The following is a 21,889-nucleotide window of genomic DNA, read 5'->3' as shown; positions in this document are numbered from 1 at the left end:
TTATAAAGTAAATATAAAATCATAAACATAATTAAAATAATATTGACATTTTTTTACATGCAATTTGACGGCTAATGATAATGCATAAAGTTGCGGTGATTATAAATAAACATTCATACTCGAAATAAATTGCTACATTTTGCTGAGGAGCGCCTCAGAAGGATTGTACACGAGGAACTCTGCAGTTTATGCAGTCAATATGCATCACAGCTCACAAGATGAATATATACATATCATTACAAAGCGAAAATGTTTCACTCAACTGGAATTGATAGTTAAATAATTCTCGAAATTCATTTTCTTCAATAAAGAAACGGTGCATCCGTTATAAAGTAAATATAAAATCAGAAACATAATTAACTTAATATTGACATTTTTTTACAAGCAATTCGACGACTAATGATAATGCATAAAGTTGCGGTGATTATAAATAAACATTCATACTCGAAATAAATTGCTACATTTTGCTGAGGAGCGCCTCAAATCGATTGTACACGAGGAACTCTGCAGTTTATGCAGTCAATATGCATCACAGCTCACAAGATGAATATATACATATCATTACAAAGCGAAAATGTTTCACTCAACCCTTTTCTTTGAGCACTCTCCCTGCGACTAAATATAAGCACTCCAGTGAGTCAGGGAATACAGATGGGTGAGTGCTATCATCTAGTGCAAGGAAAGTCAGTTTCTACTGGCAGTTAATTTCAAATTCGAATGTAACAACTTACCCCGGTCTCCCCTTCTGCTCTGGGGCACGTTATAAAGCGATTCACATAAGATCAATATAAATAATATTTATAATATGTCAAGGGCGTATATAAGGAAGGGGCTGAAGGGGCCCGGGCCCCCTCCAAAATCTTTAAAAAAATTTAAATAAAGGTAGTTATTTTTGGTTTCAGTTGCTCACAAACAATTTCCAAACTTTTAGCTATAAAAAAAAAAAAAAAGAATAAATAAATATGATAGTGATAACTATTATAATACGTTAGATCAGAGATTTCCGAACTGGGTACCGCAGGAAGAGGTGTCCATGGTAACAATAATATGTATATAAAACTAGATTAGGATGCCTTGAGAAAATTCAAATTCTTCAAAGGCTGCCGCGAATCGTTAAAGTTTGGGAATTCTGCTTTAGATGGCAACAGGCAATGGTGTTCAGAAGGGGTCAGGGGATCCGCACTCCATACTCAAGAAAAGAATGTGTCTTGGGAAAGCGAAGTTATTTTTACAAAAGAAAAGCAAATAATATTAAGGAAAAATCTCAATTCTTTCAAAATAAATCTTTAAATTAAAATGTTTTTAACAGATGCAGTTTATAGCTTAGGAAAGTAAGTTCGCTTTCTTCGTCCCCCCCCCCCACACATATTTTTCTTCTCCCTTGTCTTTCTAAAAAGAAGAGTTTTTCTAAATATTTCTCTTCTTAACTCTCGTCCCCAGCTAGAAATTTAAAATAAGTTTTAGTTGTTCGGTTGGACTAATAATGGAAATAAATGTTCTAAAAATGCATTTATTTAGGCGTTTTTCATTCATTTCTGGAGGAATATCCCCGAACCAATCCCTATTCACTAAGGTTACTAGTTACTACCGAAAATAGTCTAAAATTGTGCCACTCCTTACCTCAAGACGTCTCCAAAGATGACCTGAAATTGCGTTTTACCTTTCAGGGGAGGATTCTTGAACTATTCCTTTCCAAAAATTACCTAATGTTGGGAAAAATCTGAATTACTTTTGAAAAGAACCTTAAAATAAAATTTTCAAAAGTGACTGACTGTTGATCAGGTAATTACGTCCAACACCTCCTATTTCTTTACCCCTTCCTCCCCATTTTTTTTTTCTTTTTCCTAAGTCTTCAAAGTGCTGCACTTCGTCAGCCCTCTCCACCCACTAAAACCACTAAAGAGCTTCTCAAACCTCGTTTTCAGGGCTTCAATATCGAAAAATTTCCAGGGGACAATTACCAAACGCCTTGTCTGCCAAAAGCATCGAAAATCGTTTAAGATTACTTTTATGGAGCTTCAATTTTGAAAAATGGCCGAACCCCAAACATTACCAAATATGGTTCACAGTCGCGCTTTTAAGATTTCAATTACGAAAAAAATTCGGACGAGGGTCCGACTGCTCCCGTAAGAAATTTGAAAATGAAAAATTTACAATTGCGAAAAATTTAAAGTCGAGATCATTTAAATCCCTCCACCTAGTATAATTGAATATCTCTTCGTTTTTCAGGACTTGAATTTCAAAAGAGTTTTTGGGGAGAGCTCCAGAACTGCCCTGCCCGTAAAATTATCGGAGTCAGTTTGAAACTGCGTTTTTAGAAATTAAATTTGGAAAAATGGGCTTAGAGGTGATGGATTTCGCTCTATTTTTTTAAAAAAAAATCAATCCGGGGCAACTTCAAAAAGTCCTATTCCGCTCATTACACTAACTTTAACAAATATAGCCTATAATGGCATTTTTAAAATTTCAATTTCTAAAAATTTCCGCAGAAGGGCTCCGAATTCTTCCTCCCCGTGGCATCGCCAGAGACCGTCTAAAACTGCGTTCTTAGGACTGCAATTACAAAAAAATTCTGGGGGAGGACCACCGATCTATTCTCCCACCAGAAGCGAGATTTTTTAAGAATGCCCGCCAAAAACTATTTTTTGGTTGCGGCACTGTATGACAGTATAAAGAGGACAAACAGTATGAAGTCCTTTCCCCGCATCGAAAAAATGAAAAGATAAGGGCACTGTTACTCACCCCTCAAAACAATAAAATTACAAAAAAAAAGTGGGAGGGGGAGCTATTCTTGGTTGTTTGGGCCCCCTCCAAAATAAAAACATATATACGCCACTGCAATATGTATATTCATTTGCAATTATCAACTAATACAGCATGGTTATCTATTTATTTATTTTTTTCCATGGCCCTATAGTTTCATAAAACATGTTTTCTATCATTCTTTGAAGTTTTAAAGCATTTCCTTGTAATGGCACGCAGATGAATTACTGAAACATGATATAGACTTGAGTTAGACTTATAAGGGAAAATATAATGATGAAAAATGGGGAGATAAAGAGTAACCGAGATTTTTCTCGAATGCTACGCATGTTAGTATGTTTCACATAAGACAGCATCTTTATTTTCAGAAGGAAGAAAAAAACTTTTTTGCTGTTTCATTGTTTGCTCAAAAAGACATTTTGAATTTAGAAGGAAAAAAAAACACGATTACATTCCGAATGAATTCTGTCACTTTTTGAAAAAAAGTTACGTTTACGTGCTCTTTTGATCAAAACTGTGTTTTGGAATCAAACCTAACTTAATTCTTTAATATCTATATCGCTGAATCTTTGATGAGCACTGAACTTTAATGTCTTGTGCGTTAACCATTTTATCAGTCGCCATCTTTATTTATAGCAGCATCTTTATCCTATTATTTTTTTCATCTACGAATCAACGATTTGAATAATTTACTCTGTTATTACGTTAACTCACTTGTGTTCTTACAATTCCTCACTGTTCAATGGTATTTCATTAGTAAATTGTAACTGGAATACATTGCAAAGAGTCTAAAGTTTCCGCTTTTGAAAACTGCATATTTGAAAAAAAAAAAAAAGTTTAAAAAATTTTTGATGACTCTTTTTTGTTCTTCGGTTTTTAATTTAGCATGTTTCCTTTATTTAAAAGCAATCAGCCTTTTTCGTTCGTCATTCATTTTTATTTATTTTCGAGACTTAATATTAACAGAAAACAATTTAAATATTAATAATGTAAAAAAGAAAATAAACGTCAATCACTCAAGAAACCAGCACTGAATAAACTTAAGTATAACACTAAAATCCTTGTCAAACTCCAATCTTGTTGCGACTTCTGGATAAACGTAACGACACTTTCTGAAATTGACACCCTCTTTTCGTCTTCACTTACTGTTTTACGCTGATCAATTACCATGATTGAAACACATTTGATTTTCATAAGATGTGTGAAAGTAATCATTATTAAATGACGAGAAAAAATTGTAACTTTGAAAAAGAAAAAATGCTAATATTTTTCTTTTAAGAACAAAAAAAAAAAAAAAAAAAAAAAAAAATTAAGAAAAAAATGTGGTTAAAGCAAAATTTGCGGCCCCTGAAAATTGTGGCGTACTTAGGTCTATTGGGAAATTGGGCCCTGGTATCAATACCTTTCAGAAAAACTAATTCCCACAAATGCATCCATCACAAATCGCGCGGAAGCTAAAATTTGACCATTTGTTGCTCTTCAACTATATCCGGAGAAATGTTGAAAGAGCAAACCGGTCTTCGGCTTTGCATTTGCCTGAAGGGAGAGGGGTTCGCGTTAATAGCTCCCGCGTCGGAGCTATTAACGCCTAATTACTCCCCTCTGTGTGAAGCTGTTTAGAGAGGGCCTTTATTCCCCCCCCCCTATAAACCGAGTGAAAATCCGCGCCATCTACATTTGAAAGTTGGCAAATGAAGATAGGAAAATTGTCCCTTAAGATACAGTGGCTCCCAAAAGTGTTCGTACACCTACCACTTTCAATGAAATAGGACCCTAACCATTGGTTAGAATTAATATTTCGGAATAGATAATTAATTATAAGATCTATGATCCGTTTTCAACAAAACTACATGAAATTTTTTTTAAAAATATTAAAACTTAATTTAAAAAAAATTAAAAACCAAAAAGTATCGGAAATTTTATCTCACAAAAGTCTTTGTACACTTTAAAACATGTCTATATATTATTGAATAATCTGACTTTTTATAAAGTTATTATTTGGTAGACTATCATGCAGTATCAACAATACCTTTTAAACGTCTGGGAGTAAATTTCATTCTTTTTTTCCTTCCTTTTTTGTGCAATTTCTGAGTAAGTGATCAACCACACTTCGAGTCTTGCTGTTTCTTGTTCACTTTTCATTCCAATGCTGTATTTTCGTAATCTAGCCTCCAGATATGTCTAAATATGTTACATTACGTTCAATTCTGGAGATTGAAGAAGCATTTTCTAAGTTTTAGGACAATTTTTGAGGCACTAGACGCAAACGTTTAAAACCGTGTGCTTCTTATAGTTATCTTGATAAAAAACAAAGTTGTTTCCGATAACCAAATTTTTGGCTAAGAGTTAAAAATTAGTTTTTAAAATATTTAAATGAACAGCATGATTCATTATTTCATCAAAAAATTCCAAACTACCTAGTCCTGATGCTGATATGCACCCTCACACAAGAACACCTTCACCGACCTGATTAACTGGTCCAACTAAGTTCTTAACATTAAGTTCCTAATTTTTTCTTCTATTGACAATTATAAAACAATTTAACCAAAAATAATGAATTTATTTTTATCTGTAAGTAAGACGTAATTCCAAAACGTTTTGAGCTTAGTTATCATTGATTTTGCGACGAAAAGCACAAGCTTTCTGTTTTTCGCACGGCTAAGAAAATTTCTGCGGGAAGAGGTCCCATTTAATCCAGCTAATCAGTGAACTTGGCGAATAATTTTAGGTATAGTTATTTTTACAGGCTAGCCTATTAGTTTTGATTAAAATTTAATAAACCGATTTGCTTGTATACTGAACTCATTCTTTATTTTTCATGAGGGAAAAACAACTTTCATTACTTTAACTGTAACTATTCATTTCACCGCTATTAATATGATGTACAGTATAAAACTTAACAATTTTTCCCTGACGTATTTTCTTTAACTAATAACAAATTGTATTTCAAGATCATATTATGCGGCCTGGGAACAGAAATGACACATCTAAAAAATTTGAAAAAATGCACTAATTATTGATTTAAAATCTAAATTTAATGCTCTTTCTTTCCACAAAATTCGGTACATGTGTAGTGACGTATGAACAGTACAATCATCAGTGACACAGTATTACAATTTCTTAGTTTAGAAGACGACTGTTCATACTTTAAATATACACTATTAATTTAGCCAACCAGGAAATATAACATATTAAATGTTTTGCGCGTATTGCAGTGTTTGAGAACAAATCAGTTATAAGTAGCATTACGTAAAACCTTGGTTTTCTACTATGCCGTGTAGAGTAAACTAAATTACTACACACTAAAAAAAATAGAGAACCTAAATTTTAAACCTTAGTACCAGAAACAATTGTGTATGGACCAGTTGATACACCTAATTCTCCCAATTAGTTGCACATACATTCCATAAAAGATCTTAACAGTAGGGGAGTGCATTGTGCTCTAGAAATGTTTGCTTTCTAGAAATGTTTTTAGAAATAGCTTCAGGAAATTTCACCTGTCTTTACAATTTTGAAAGCACTCCAGCTTAATCCCTAAATAGTACTATTGTATAAAGCTATACCCCAAGGTGGTATTGATAAGGCTCCCCATCTACAAAAGAAACTCTTTCAGGAGTCTTAAGCAGATTTTTGAATGACATTTTAGGAGATAAGATCAATTTGTAACAACTGAAAATGGGAAGTCATAGGTGACTTTTCTGACGTTTAGAACATTTGAAGGTCAATCACTAAAATATAAATAGCAAACCACGGTCAGATTTTCTTCGTACTTAGATTTTATCGTAGTGCTTTGTGCCTTTTATCCTAATCGCTCTTTAAAGATTTTTTTTTTTCATTCGAATGATGAATAATCTCACCCCCACACATTTTTGTGATTTTATAAAAAACTTGAAACTTGCTCAAATAGATACGTACATAAGACTAAACAGCATTCGCAGCGGTTTGGAAGAAAATACAGACAGCAATACTAAACAAAGGCAAGATTTTGTTAAAAAACAAATTTCAGAACTTGAAAACAATAAGTTGGACATTTTTGAAAAGCGTTTCTTATAGAATAGCCAAAAAATAATTTTTCATGTAATAAATGTTTTAAGCTCTCAGTAGTTCATTGTATTTTCTATGATTAATACTTATACGTTATACGATGTTTCCAGCTATTTAAAAATTAATTTTCGTAAATACTTACAATAGGAGAGATTTAATAATTAACTAACATAGACTCACAATAACTTTCGAAGTATACATACTCTTATTTTTAGTTATTTTGAAGTTATAGAAGTGTTGGCACGAAATATTTCACTAACTTCGACTAAACGGCTTTAAAAAGTGAACGTTCTTTTCCTTTTATTTTTATTCCTCTTTTGAATTGATTGAATTTAAATTGATAAACAACAATAAAGTCATGAAGCAACGAAAAAAATAAATAAATAAATAAATAAACGACAAGATGGAAATACATTGGGGCTGCTTCCTTATTAGTTTTAGTCACTGAAGTTGATAGAATAAGCAAAAAAATAATAACATGGCGCGAGCAAAAACTTTCATTTTCTCAACGCTAAATTTTTAATCATTTTTTTAAAATGTCCGATTTAGAAAGTAAGGGCGTAGTCTTTATGACGTCACAAATGATGTACTTTGGCGCACCTGTCGACAGCGTTTCCGCGTTATGATAATGAAGAAGCGAATTAAATATTGTGCTCTACGCTTGCTATCAACAATATCGTTGCCAGTACATGTGATAAAGATGCGAATTTAAATATTGCGCCCTGCTAAAATCATTTTTTCATTGGTCACCTGATTTTTCCTTTGTGTAGATCAAGATGTTTGAATGTCCATTTTTATTTCTCTTAAAGTTGAAAAAAACAATCTAAAAGTAAATGAGGAACACAGTAATATGCAATTAATTTTTTAATGTACCGTTTTTGTGTATTTATATGCATTAACACTAAAAAGAACAAAAATATGCATTAGTAATTTATCTAGGCTATAACTAGACAATTAAAAGTAAGTATTTTAGTTATGTGTACATTTATGGCCATAATTAATTTTTTGGTCATTCCAACTCAAAATTATTATTTGGTATTCATACGACAAACATAAGCTAAATTTGGCAAACGATAAATAAAAAATGCAGCGGTAGAATAACTCTACTTTATTTTTTGTTCAAACGAACTTTTCAACATTCATAAATTGTCAGTTTTCCAATCTTTGTGTTTTGATATTGCTCGAACTATTAAGTCCAGATACTTTAAATTTTATTTCATCGTAAATTTTTATTGTTGAATACAGGCCCGGATTTGCGTACCTGAGGTGCGGCAGGACTCAACGGCCCAGGAAATTGGAAAAAAAATGAAAAACACTAGCACTCAGACTTATTAACGTTACAAATATACACTGCTGGCCTCTGTTGAGGGGCCCTACAGAGTTTTTGCAGTGGAGGGGGGCGAAATTTATAGATCCGGACCTGGTTGAATATTCTTTTTGTGTATTCTATGAAAACAATTGTATTCAGCAAGCATGACCATTTTTAGGTTTTAGTATGACCGTAACTCAGCGAGTTAGACCATAACTGGGTAATCAATTTTTTTTTTCAAATATTATATTTATATAAATCATAATTGATAGTGAAAATATCACAGCTACAAAAGTGTTAAGACTTAGTTTTATCCCTGAACTAAAACTGCAACATTTGAATCCAAATTTTAAAGAAATAATAATAAGTAAGCCCATGACTAGTCATTTATCCAATATATGTTCATTTATATTTTAAAGTAGCAAAGTTAAACGAGTGTCAAAAATTGACGACAAAAAGCGACGATTCCACAATTGCATTGGCGACTCTGCCTCTGTCAAAGCCATTGGGTCAAGAAATTCTCGCCAAACAGGGAAGAGGTTACAAGATAATCCTTGCAGAGATAAGCTCCGACGGGGGGAAGCGAATTTTCTGCTTCGCTGGTCTTGGTCAGGGGAACAGCTTCCTCCCCCTCTGGTGCGCACTTCAGGTGAGCCCCAAATCGCTACCTGCCCCGCGACCCACGCTTCGGGTGATCGCCCGATTGCCCAGTCCAGCCCTGCAAGCCTGGTTTAGTTTAAGATTCCATTGAGGGCGGGACCCCTTTTAAACGGGAGGTAGGTTTTTTTTTTTTTTTGGGGGGGGGGGGGGGGGGTAGATACATCCATTGATTGGGAATCGCTTTTTAAAATGCTTATTTCATATGTGGCTTCTGTTAAACATTAAGGAGGAGGCTGTCTCAAATCCTACCCCTAATGTGCCCATGACGCGATGCTTAAGTTGACTCATTTACGAAGAGCCAGTACTGCGGTACAAAAATAAATGTAAATGGGCTCTCTCTCCAGAAAGCAATTATGTAGTTTTCGTATTATGTGAGAAAGTCACACAATTCAAGTCGAAAAGAATAGGGTGATTTGTTTATATATAAAACTAAGCACAAATTGCTTTACTAATTTCTCTTCTATTTATTAGTTCTATTGATTATAAAATGCTAACCCACTCCTCCAAAGCAATAATGCCTCCGATCCCTGACCCTACTCCTATTTTCATCAAAAATAGCCTAAAATACTTTTTTAAGACTTCACTTTCTAAAAACTTCCGCGGGAGAGTCCTTAAACACACTTTCCTCATTTATCGTTGGAAAAATAATCTATAACTTGGTTTTTAAAACTAAAATTTTGAAAATTTTCAGCAAAGTGCTCCTTAATACTCCATTTTAACATCCCGACATATAGTTCAAAACTTCGCTTTTGTATTTCTCATAGAAGAGACCTTGAAACGTCGAAATTTTTCTGTAGGAGAGCTTCACAGTCCACATCTCGAATCATGTCACCAAAGATAACACAGCGGAAGTCATTTTGGTGCACGGATATTATTCGGTGTTGATTTCAAATGAATTCGGTACCCTGAGTTCGAATGTGACATCAGTGGCGGATACAGCCGGCGAGCAACCGGGCATTTGGCCGGTGGGCCGGTCATGCTTTGGGCCGATCAACTAACAGCATATTTCGGGCCTGTCTACTAACAGCAAAATGTAAATTTTGCGCGGATGTGTTTAGAATAACGCAAATTCGCAAAATACAGCCTCAGCTCCTCTTAACGCATGGATTAAAGCTTGCGGGTGGAGGGAGGCAGGACGTTACCAAGAGGGGGGGAGGGGAAATTTCTGAAATGGGGCTGCCCAGGGCCTGATTACCACACAGGCTGACTAGGCCTAGAACTGGGGCCCCATGTTCCTAAGGGGCTCCACATTTTTCAAAGAATTATTCATAGTATTGCAACGATATGAAAAATACATGTATTTCAAAAAATATGTGACTTATTAATTGGAAAAAAACTTTTTTAAAGGGGAATTTTTAATCATTCTTCCAGTAACGAATTTCCTTGATCACGATTATGAGGGGGCCCAAAGGGGATTCATAAACGCACATAAGTGATTTATACATAGTTGTGTGATTATACAAAGATACCTCTAAAAGTGCTTTCGTGCTTTAAAAATGTAAATCAATCACAGCATAAGGGGGCCTCCAAATTAATGTGGACCTAGAGCCTTACTTTTAGTTGTTCGGGCCCTGGGCTGCCAATATATTTTTAGTGGTGTAATAAAAAATAAATGAATAAATTAAAAAAAAAAAGCAGGGAAACCTTAGCGGTCGTAAAAAGTTAAAATACTTTTGGTTTCTTTGACGCTTTTATTTATAAATGACCATTCAAATTGCTCTAAAATGCAGCTTACAACAACGTCCGACGTGAGGTCATGTCAGCTTAGTTGGAGAATAGGGGTCCGGCTTTTAACTGAACTCGTGCAGAGGGTAAAATATCCTAATGGTGAAAGGTGTAGAAGGGGGCCTGTGAAAAACATTGACCTATGTCATTTTTTTCCCTTTTTTCTCTCGGCAACTCTGTTTATAACAATTGGAATAAAAGTGACACAATATTTTTTTCGGAAAAAATTATTTAAAAAAATGCAATTGTAAAATTCCATTGAGGAGCTTGAAAGGCTCTACATTATTAAGATTATCAAATTATAGGCCAAATGCCGCCGAAATGTGAGTTTCAAACATTTTTTGACAAAACATAAAGTATTCTGTACGCTGTACAAACTCATGGTTTCGGGCCCCTCAGTTTAAAAAGAAAATAAGTTGATAAAAACCAACGTCGGAAGAATTCCGGTGGTCCCCAGAACCTCCCCCCTCCTAATATCATCGAAGATCGTGTAAAATTTAAATTTTTGGGCTTCAATTTTGAATAATTTCATAAGAGAACAGCCGAACCCACTCCCGCCATAACATGGAATTTCAGTTTCGAAAATTTGCTGTAGGAAAGCACTCGAACCTCTCCCATTTTTTTAACTTTTCCAAAGATGGTCTAAAACTGGGTTTTTAACTTAACAGTTTCAAAAATTTTCTGGGAAAGTGCCTCGTCCCCTCCTCTCTCTCGGCATCATCAATGAAGAACGTTTTAAATCTCGTTTTTAGTGCTTCAATTTCGAAAATTTTCCGGGGTGAGCCTCCGGAAAATTCCTTTTCCTAACATCACTGAAGGTCAGCAAAAATTTCGTTTTTGGAACTTAACTTTCGAGTAACTGCTGGTGCCCTAGTCTTTACCAACATAGGCGGATTTAGGCTGTGAATTCTGGGGGTGCAACAAAAAAGCAGTGGCGTAGCTAGGGAGGGGAGGAGAGGGTATGGTCCGCCCGGGGCGGCGATTCAGCACTTTTGGTGTGAAAAAAATCAAATAAGGGAATCATACTTTAAATCTAATACTGGAGGCAAAGGAGAAAAAAAAAAACCCTTTGAAATGTAAGGTTTTGGACTGAACGATCATTTCCGTGTTCAAAGATGTAATATTTCCGTCGTGAGCCCTTGAATCTTCCTCATTCTTAATGTCTTTAAATTGTAAGTCCTTAAATTGTAATTCAACACTTAAGTTGTATTTTTAAAACTCAAATTTCGGAAAATATTCAAATATGTAATATGAAATATATTTCTGGAAATATAACATCTGTTTCTGTATATAAGTATCAAATATATTTCTGTAAAAGTTGTTTCTTTGCCAGTGCTGAATTAATGCAGGGAAAACATTATTGAACTTTGTTACGGAATAAAAGCTGATTCTCTATCGTCCTCAAAGGTTTAAACTGACTTCAGTTTTGATAAAGATTCTGTAGAGAACCCCATTCCCCCAAAAGTTACTTTAACTGCAATTTTTGATGTAAATTCAGAATATTTCTCCGAGATAGGCGCCTGACCCCGCCCCCTTCATTTTTGTAGGAAGAATACGGATTAAATTAGTTTCCTTTTGCTACCTTAAATGAAGTTTTCTATTTTGAGCGATAATTTTCAATGCTTTAAATATTAGATACGTCTCAATGAAAAGGTGGCAAATAGAAGAACCGCCCCGGGCGACAGAAACTGTAGCTACGCCATTGCAATACAGGGGACGGGGAGGGGGATACAGCACTGCAAATGTCGATTAAAGCTGCTATTTTGAGGGCAAAGGCGACTATTTTGATGACAAAAGCGAGTATTTTACAATCATTTGTAAAATACAGCGACTATTTTAGTAAGTGTAACTAAAATTCATAAAAAAGATTTTTTTCTTCCTCCTAGAAGAAAAAAATTGTAAAAAAAATTAAAAAATCGCTTTTAAGTTTACCCCCTACTTACCACGAAAAAAAGAGGAAAAGTTTTACCGCGTTCAATTTTTGAAAATAATTCTTTTAAAAAGTGGGAAAATGAAATGTAATAAACCATTCACGACCAGAAAAAAAATGTGAAGTTTATATTTTTGTATAAAAAAAAGTTTCGTAAAGTTTCGTCTCGATCGTAAAAGATCGCAAATTTCGTAACGGTATCGTTTCTGTGAGTGCGATTTTTGTAAATTTTTAGTTCGTGCAATCAATTTTTTTTTTTTTTTTTTTGGTTTTTAATTTCTTTTATTCGCACTATACATTCATTTTTTTTTTTTTAACGAGAGATAATTTTCTCTAGATCGGAAATATGAATGTAACGGCTCTTTTTGTTAGGTCAGTATTTTACTGTTGACTTTAATCAACAGTCAGACAGTAAGAAAAATATACTAGAATCTGTCAGTGCTGGTTTCTCTCTGGTGTTTATTCGGGTTGGGCTAAAATTTGGAAAATATTTTTTAAAGTTTTCCTTTTTAAAGGTTGTTTGGAGAAAATTTACCCCACGGCGTACCCCCGTAAATCCGCCTGTGTTTACCAAAAATAGCTTTTAAGACTTCAATTTTAAAATTTTCTGGTGGATGGCCTCGGAATCTATCTCGACTTAAAATCACCAAAGATCTTCTAAAACTGCGTTTTCAGAGCTAATATATTTTTTAAAATTTCAGAGGAGAGCTCCCGGAACCGCTCTTCATAGTATATACTCGGAAATAATTTAAAATTCTGTTTTTGGATTTCCACTTCCGAAAAATTGCAGCAGGAGAAACTCTGAAACTACGCTCCCCTAACATCGCTAAATATTGCCTAAAATTGAATTTTTAAGACTACAATTTCGAAAATTTTCCGGGGGAAAGGCCCCCTGGACCCCTTATTTCAGACTCAAAGTTAATCTTTCCATTAAGTTTATATTGCTAATACTTTAATGACTCCCAGAAGCCAGAAAGTTAAGTCCACTTTCTCTCTTTGTATTGATACATGCATTTGAATAAAAAAATTAAGGGGCTGTAAGACTCGTACCCGACCCCTCCCACCAAGTTTTTGACCTCGTATCGAGTCTGGGGGTCGTCAGGGTATGGTAGTATAAAAAAGGGAATGTTTATGACAGGGCCCAGTAATGTGTGTTTGTGTCGAGGGAACCATCACGTTCTAAAAAGACGGCCCTAGTCTTTCACCCATGAACATCGCTAGATCAGTTTCATAAAATAGGAAAATTAAGTTACTTGTTATGACTGCAGAAAAGGACACACTGAACAAGCAGTGTTATCATTATGGAAACATTCAATCAAGTTCCGGGCATTATAAAAATACTTAAATGGGCAATTACAATCACAAATTTTCCCCAGAATAAGGTTTAGCTAATACTGTATCAATGTGTTCACCATTAAAGCGCAGAAGTGTTCCTATCTGTTAAAATTCGTTTAAATAAAACATATTTAATTGTTAGGAATAATTTCCTTATATTTAAGTGATATCCCAATCGTTAGGTAAAATTTATCTATAAGAGCTAGGGGGCCGCTACATCTCCTGATGCCAGGGCCGATTTTTTCAACCAATCCGCCACTGTGTGACATCAGTTTTTGCTCAGGAGTTCACATTTCAAAGATATAACATTGAACTATATGTGACATGGGTTTTCATGGATCAAATAAAAAACGAAACATGGAATTTTTATTCCTATTGTTATGGAAAGAAATCAGAACTCAATTACCAAACAAACCTACATGGCTGTTGGCCATGGTCCGGGCCGCAAAGAGCCAAGGCGGGCCCCTTGTCGGGTATGTCACGGGGCCCCCTCCCCCACCCCCCGAAAAAATGAAGAAAGAGAAGAAAATGAGGTAAAGAAGGAAAAACAGGAGGGAGGAGAAAAGAATAGAGAAAGAAAAAAAAAGGAGGGAGGATCAAAACTGTTTATTAGAAAACAATTGACTCTATTTTAAGTGCCACAATAGTAAATACTAAACGAGTAAATTTTACTTAATCTTGACTTTTTCTCTTATTCGGAGTTTTTCCCCCTTTTCCTTTTTTTTCTTACTTTTTTCCTTTCTTTTTTTTCCTTTTTTCTTTCTTTTCTTCGTTTTTATTCCTTCTTTTTCTTTCTTTCTTTTTTTTGCATCAGTGTCACTGGGCCCTAGTTTCCGACTAGGCTGACATGACCTCTCGTTGGGTTTGAATTCATGTCGAGTAATCTAGGGGATTGAACATGGATGATAGTATTAACTAGACACCAAAGAGAAATCAGTTCCAAGGGCAACTGAACCCTTCTACTAGACGGGCAAGCATCCGAAAAGCGCATGCTTGAGGCTTTGCACATGCGCACATACAACTTTTGCCGTAGCCTGATAGAATGCAAACAGCGCTGAATTGAAGGCTACGTTTTTGCCCGTTTACTTCAAGTTTCGCGCTTTCAATGTCGGCCAGTGGCTGTCGCTACCGAGTTGTGCATCAAGTTATGCTCAGGCCCGACGAGAGGTCATGTCAGCCTAGTCGGAAACTAGGGGCCTGGGCCTTGGGGGCGCCCGACAACACTGACGCAAAAAAAAAGAAGAAAGAAAAAAAGAAAGGAAAGGAAGAAAGAAAAAAGGGGAAAAAAAAGCGAAAACGTTAAGATTGAAAAAAAATCACTCTGTGGCACTTAAAATCGCGTTAATTGTTTTTTAGTAAGCAAGTTCCCCCCCCCCTTTTTTTCTTCTTTTCCCCCTTTCCTTTTCTTCTTCTTTTTTTTTCTTTTTTGAGGAGGCGGGAGGGACCTGGCGACATAACTGACAACGGGTCCCCCTTGGCTCTCCGTGGCCCTGCATGAATTCCATCAATCATTGAAGCGGCATAATCGAGCGATCAGTTCGTGCAAAAAAAAAAAAAAAGAGCAGCAACGACAATACGGACATCTATAGCGATGGCATGTATTTCTGTAGGTTTTCTATTTCTGTTCTAAAATTGGTTACGCCTCAATCAGTTTCATATTCCTTGCAATAAAGGGTCCGAAAGAATATCGGAGGGCATCCCATGACTTTTGTCTCCTCAGCTGAATGTATTGCTTTCGTGCATTTATCTCATGTAATAAATACTAATTTTTTGCAGAACATTTTGGCCTTAAATCCAAGAGTTTACACTAATGCCACCGTCATACCAAGTGCCCAAACGAAAGTGCATAAGAGACAGTGGAAAAGAAATCAAGATAAAAAGTGTGGGGTAAGTTTTACTATTAGAAAATATCAAGTTATTTCTATGTTTTATGTGGCTTACATAATTATGTATGCATGCATATAATAATCTATTTATCTACACACACATGTATATAAATCAGTGGTGTCCCTGGGTGTCACCCATCGAGGTATTTTGAGGTCCTTCAACCCCCTTTCCCACACAAAAAATACATTGTTTTATGTAATCATAAAGTTCATAGAAATTTTAAGTTTTTAATCAAGTGGTGTAAAAAAAGTTTACATTAAAAGACAAGTATAAACTATGGTGAGCATTATTTATTTAAAATTTACCCTTCTCTCATATGTATCCACTTTCTTTTCCCAATATTGTGCTCCATTTTCGTTGAAATTTCAAAATATATCCTGATGCGGTTGTCACTGATACGTCTATGTACGCAAATTGTTTCCTACTCTTGAACTGCTAAAAAATGTAGCTCCAAGAAAAGCACAAATCACATAGAGGCAGGATAACTGGATCTTCTATTATTCAAACCTATTCCCAGACAAAAAGAGCTACAGGATCAACCGGGAGATGATGTAAAATAGTAAAAATAAGCAAAGCTCCATAAGAGCAAAAGAAACGGAACGTTCGAATTTTTTCAGTGTTTTTCACCACCTATTCCACATTTCCTCCCCACACCTTCCATCTCTCTCTCTCTCTCTCTCTCTATATATATATATATATATATATATATATATATATTGTTACAAATCCTGTAAATAGTAATTATTGTAGTAACGTAACCTGTAAATAGTTTCCCGTAATGAATATACAACCCCTTTACATATGGCTAAAGTATACAACCCCCCTATTTCTTTTTTGTTCATTGATAAAATTTGATAACGGTCTACTATTTTCCAGAAGCTTTTGGAATATTTGAGAGATTTCTTTTCGGTGTGTATATAAACCGTTAGCGATGGATAAAAAGGGAGTTTCGATTGAGAATTCGTACTGAGAGTGTATTAGCCCTGTTTATTGCGAGGCATTTCGCTGTGTTGTTTTCGTATTTGGAAATAAATACGTTTGTAACCGTTGAGTTTACGGTGTTGAGTGATACTTGTTTAATTGCTGATGATTAATTTAGCAGTTGTTAACGATTTCTCCTGTACATAGTGTAAATAAAGCTCCTGTGTTTTTATCAAGAACTGTGTCGTCCTTTCAAGAAAGTTGGAAGTCTCGCCGGATCCGTTACAATATATATATATATATATATATATATATATATATATATAAATAAATATATATATATATATATATATATATATATATAAATATATACATATATATATATATATATATATATATATATATATATATATATATATATATATATATATATATATATATATATATATATATATATATATATATATATATATATATATATATGTACAGGGTGTTCCGTTCTAACCTGCAAGACCTTTATTTTCGCAACCGTTAGTCCTAAATGTATACTTCCAATTGCAAAAACGTTCAAAATCAGATGCAGAGTTAGTAGAGCAATAATCTGTAACAATCGAAAAATCAAGTTTAAGGTTCTTTTTAAAAGAAATTAAAATTTTTCACAACATTCTATTTTTTTTTATATTAAAATTACTTTGTTTTCCCAAGGGGTGCTCGTTTCTTCTCTTTAATAATATGGAATATATTTTTAAAAATATTATGTTCAGCCCTCTGGAAAGGGAGGGGGAGAACCCTGCGTGCGATCTTTTATCATTTTTTGCGCTTTTGAACTTGCGTGCCTTTGTGTCGTCGTCTGTTTTTTTTTTTTTTCTTATTTTTTTAAATTTTATTTACTCTTTTTTTTTTGCGCCTTTTGAGAGTCATGGTTATCGCCCTCTTGGGGGACCCAATCCGTCCCTGACGTAAGTGGATAATAATTATAATTTTATTCAACCTTATGAATACAACAGAAGAGAGCAGAAACGAATAATTGTTTAAAAACATAAAACTACTTCAGGAAGATTCTTCGACTACAAAGATACAGAGCACTTCAAAAATCACTTCATTGGTTGAAAATTCCCTGCTCGAGTGTATGATAAATTTGTCGTTTAACACAATCAACTCAAAGAGAAAACATCACTTTATGGAAGGGCAGGAATGGTGGTGACAGTAACACATGTTTCTTTCTTTTTCTTTTTTATTACTGGTACGAAAGAGAAATACAACCCTTCCAAAACAACGCCAAAAGATACGCTCACCCTGATCAGTACACGAAACAATTGACAAGAAGAGAGCGGCATGGACAATATGGCTTTAAAGCACATCGCCTAGGGCCCAGAAGAATCAGGCGGAGGACTCTGATGGGAATCGCCCCCCCCCCCCCATTCTGTCTCACTTGGCAACTAGACACATGACCATCTGACGTTGGCGATGGCAATTTAGTACAATAAGCGTAGGAGAACAAAAAGACCAACAACATTCATGTATACATAAAAAGTAGTCGAAAACTTTGTACTGCATAGTGAATAAAATATGACAACGTATATAAAGTACAAATTCAAAATGAAAAAAGGTTAAAAAACCAGCAAACAGCTGTTTCGGCACTCTAAAATACAAGTGCCATCATCAGTGCAAATAAAAACGAAGACAGGTTCAACCCGACTAAAACACAGTCGAGGCGAACATTGGAATGAGAGACGAGTTGTAAAAGATATGAGAGCAGTACCGGAAACGATGACGTCAGGGTTACGTCAGAACTACAGAGGACAGTTGCACTCAGGAGAAAACGTCACGGACAAAAAATAAATCAAATAACAGACTTCCAAACATTAGGAAAAGGGGGAGTGCTAGACAAATCATTGACGATTAAATTAGCATTTTTCCATATGTAATATGACTCCCAAAAATCTAAATCATGAATGGACAAACACTCGTGAATAACTTTGGCGGAAGAAAAAATAAAATTATGGCCACAAGACCAACAATGTTGAGCAATAGAGGAGCGTTTGAGATCCTGTTTTTTGACGTAGTTTTCGTGTTCTTTTATCCGGAATTTGAGGGATCGTCGAGTCTGCCCAATGTAGGCCAATTTGCACTGGCAGGAAACACTATAAATGCCCCATTTGTCAAGGTTCTGAACAGGGTGTTTAAGCTGTGAAAATTTTAATTTATTAACAGGAGAAAAAGTGACGGAAAAATGAAACTTTTTTAAGATTTTGGCAATTGTAGACTGATTTTAGGAAAAAAGGGTAAGACAACGGAACTCGAATAGTTCACAGGAGCAAGTGTTTGATTTTTGTTAGCTGAGCTACATAGCTTCTTATAAATGGTATCAATAATATCTGATGTGAATCCCCGATCAACCGCAATACCTCGTAGGTAATTCAGTTCAGATGAAAGTAATTGGAAATTGAACAAATGACTAAAGCACGGTAAATAAAAGATCTAAAAGCAGCCAATTTTTGTTTAGGAGGGTGAACGGATAACTTGTGGGGGGAAGAGAAACAGCAAAGGGTTTACGGAAAACAGTAGTTGTAAACATATTGTTATGACGAGTGATGGACACATCAAGAAAAGAAAGATGATTTCAAACGTTCTCTTATGTACGTTTATTCAACATGAATGTTGAATATTCATTATTCAACATTCATGTACTTTTCAGATTCTCAAAAGCTACAAGAAGGAAGCATCTTTGCAAAATAGTACTTTTGTACAAGTTTGTCTCTAATGAAAAATGTGTTTTAGACATTCGAATCAAAATGCCGCCTCTAAAATTTGTCGCCCCGGACAGGGGTCCGGTTTCTCCGGCGCTAAAGCCACCCCTGGCGGGGTATATGTGGAATTTTTCTCCTCCTGCTTGCTTCTGGAGTGAAAACGGATAATTTCGTCTACTTGCTGGATGTAGCCGCTAAGGATGCTGGGTAAAAACCGCTTTCTCTGGTACAATGGGAAACCTCTTTTTACATGGAAACGGTGAATTTTTCAGTCGTTTTTTTTGCGGAGCCGGGGCGGGGATTTACAGGGTCAAAAATTGTGTTGTGAACGCGGCTATTCAGTATACAAGAAAAAGGCTTTTAATAGAAACATGAGGATTGGAATCTTTATAAGCTGATATAGAAATATGTTCAAAACATCCATTGCTGTTACAGAGTCATAATGCACCCCGCTGAATGACTGATTGGACTCGTTTGTTTTTATCACCGGATACGACGTCATACATTTTTAACAAAAACATGGGTCGTGGAGATGCAGTTCTTTGGGGATTGTTTATGTACTCTAAGTGAAGAATCTAGCGGTGCAATGTTTATCCGGTGTTGGCAGGCCCGTCATTTAAAGACGTTAGGAAGGGGCAATTGCCCCCCCCCTGGATTTAAGAAATCAATGTATTTACATATAATTGGAAGCGGTTTCGGTTGTTTTTAGTACAATTTGCATTGAGTATACACCCTTTGACCCCCCCCCCCCTTCCGGAAAAATTTGAAATGACGGGCTTGCCGTGTTGATCGGGCGTTTTGAGTGTGTCACATGAATATTGAAATGCTTTGTGAATAGTATGCAAGGCGAACAGTTACTTTTACAAGCACAATAGGAATTTCGCGGGACCGTGCTAGCTATATTTTCCGATATACCTTCTGACAATATTTTTTATATTTGAAATCCAATATTTATATGCATTGTAAGAACAGCAATATGTAACCATAGGTAATGTTTTTGCTTTCAGAGCTGCCGACCCTTGAAAAAGGATTTTGATGATATCAAGCATACAACTTTGAGTGAGAGAGCTGCATTAAGAGAAGCAGCAAGGTACACCTCCTTCCAATGATTTTAAGAATCGAGTGGATACTTTTAAGAAACTAAGTTTCTTTTAACTTGTACATGATAGGTATATTTTTAATCAAATGCATTACTGTTCAAAATTTCTTGCGTTAGTTCATGGAAACAAAACATTGCTGTAAAAACTTGGAATAAGAAATGCATTTTGGAAAGTATGAGCAAAGACATGACAGTTTTATAGTGTTGCATCATAATTTTCCTAGTTTTCTGACAAATAATTTCCATGCCCATGAGAACGTTATTTTTTCCTGAGTATTTTCAAACTGCTGAAGAACAGAGGAAAAATTCATTAATATCCTGCTCAGCATATTCGTCATTTTATTCGGTTGTCTCTAACCTCAACCTCCACATCTACGCTAGGAACGTTCATTAGAAACCTTCCTGCGTTTCGCCCTTTTTTCAACTGCATTCATGAACAGTTTTTGCGAAAACTGAAAATGTAAAATACCTATTATACTTAACTTTTCACTTAATTTCAAGAACAATTTTAAACCTTCGAAGAAGCAGTGAATGCTTTATTTAAACCTGAACGAATTAAAGCAAATCCATGTAATCGAAACAATAAATCCATGTCTTATAAAAATTAATACGTGAATTTGATAAATGCAGAACTGGGGGGTCGGGGGGTCGCATTTCAATTTCTATCTCATTTTTTATCTGTATCCGTGTAAAAGGAACGATATTTCCTTTTGTTTAAAATACGAACATAGTACGTATTATTATTGAGATTGCCAGTCAATAGATGCATGCAATGTAGACTAACTGAAGCTGAAACACTGAGTAATTTGCAAATGGCTCGTGGCAGACACGTATTCGGTCCCAACTTGACCAACATAATTCTGTTCCAGATGGAAAAATTATTCAAGTTAGGGTGAGCCGCAGATACTATACTGAAAACAGAAATGTGTTTAGCTCGTTAAAACATGCAACGGCCTGCGATTTTCAGATGGTAGTGTAAGAAAAATCCTACGAAAAGATCTTCACAACGTGAATAATTTTCCCAACCGAATTGGTTCATACAGTCCAAGAATCGAATGTGAAACGCTTGCTAAGTAATACTTAATGAACCATCATTATGAACAGAGTGTTTAGGGATTTCTATCGGGTAAATGTCGAAATTGAAACCCTAATGACGCAACTTCAAGCAATCTTGGGGAAGCGTAAGGTTTAAGGGCCTTCTCTTCTCCCCTGGAATTTTTTCGAAATTGAAGTTCTAAAAACGTTTTTTCGGCTAACTTTAATGAAGTTGGTAGAAGGAATTGGAGGATGTCTCCAAACATTTTTCGGTTCTTACGTTTCGAAAACGCAATTTTAGATTATATGTAGAAATCGCAGGAGGGGAGGGGAAGGGGGATACGAAATTGAAGGCCTGAAATACATTTTTAGGCATTACTTGATGACATTAGAAAAAGGGAGAAAATTCAGGGTCCCGTAGATCTCCCTGG

General features: G+C 35.3%; 1 protein-coding gene across 1 annotated transcript in view; it reads left to right on the top strand.

Annotated features, from left to right (window-relative positions):
- LOC129216977 (dihydropyrimidine dehydrogenase [NADP(+)]-like) overlaps positions 1–21,889 on the top strand; it is an 83,280-nt gene that overhangs the window by 8,023 nt on the left and 53,368 nt on the right. The window contains exons 2-3 of the mRNA XM_054851239.1: positions 15,543–15,653; positions 20,332–20,414. Of these exons, the coding sequence (XP_054707214.1) occupies positions 15,543–15,653; positions 20,332–20,414 (194 nt within the window). The remainder of the gene's footprint in view (positions 1–15,542; positions 15,654–20,331; positions 20,415–21,889) is intronic.

This window comes from Uloborus diversus, chromosome 1 (assembly GCF_026930045.1).
Source record: "Uloborus diversus isolate 005 chromosome 1, Udiv.v.3.1, whole genome shotgun sequence".
Classification (NCBI taxonomy): Eukaryota; Metazoa; Arthropoda; class Arachnida; order Araneae; family Uloboridae; genus Uloborus; species Uloborus diversus.
The sequence above is the reverse complement of the archived record's forward strand: the minus strand, read 5'-3'. Positions and strand labels throughout refer to the sequence as shown.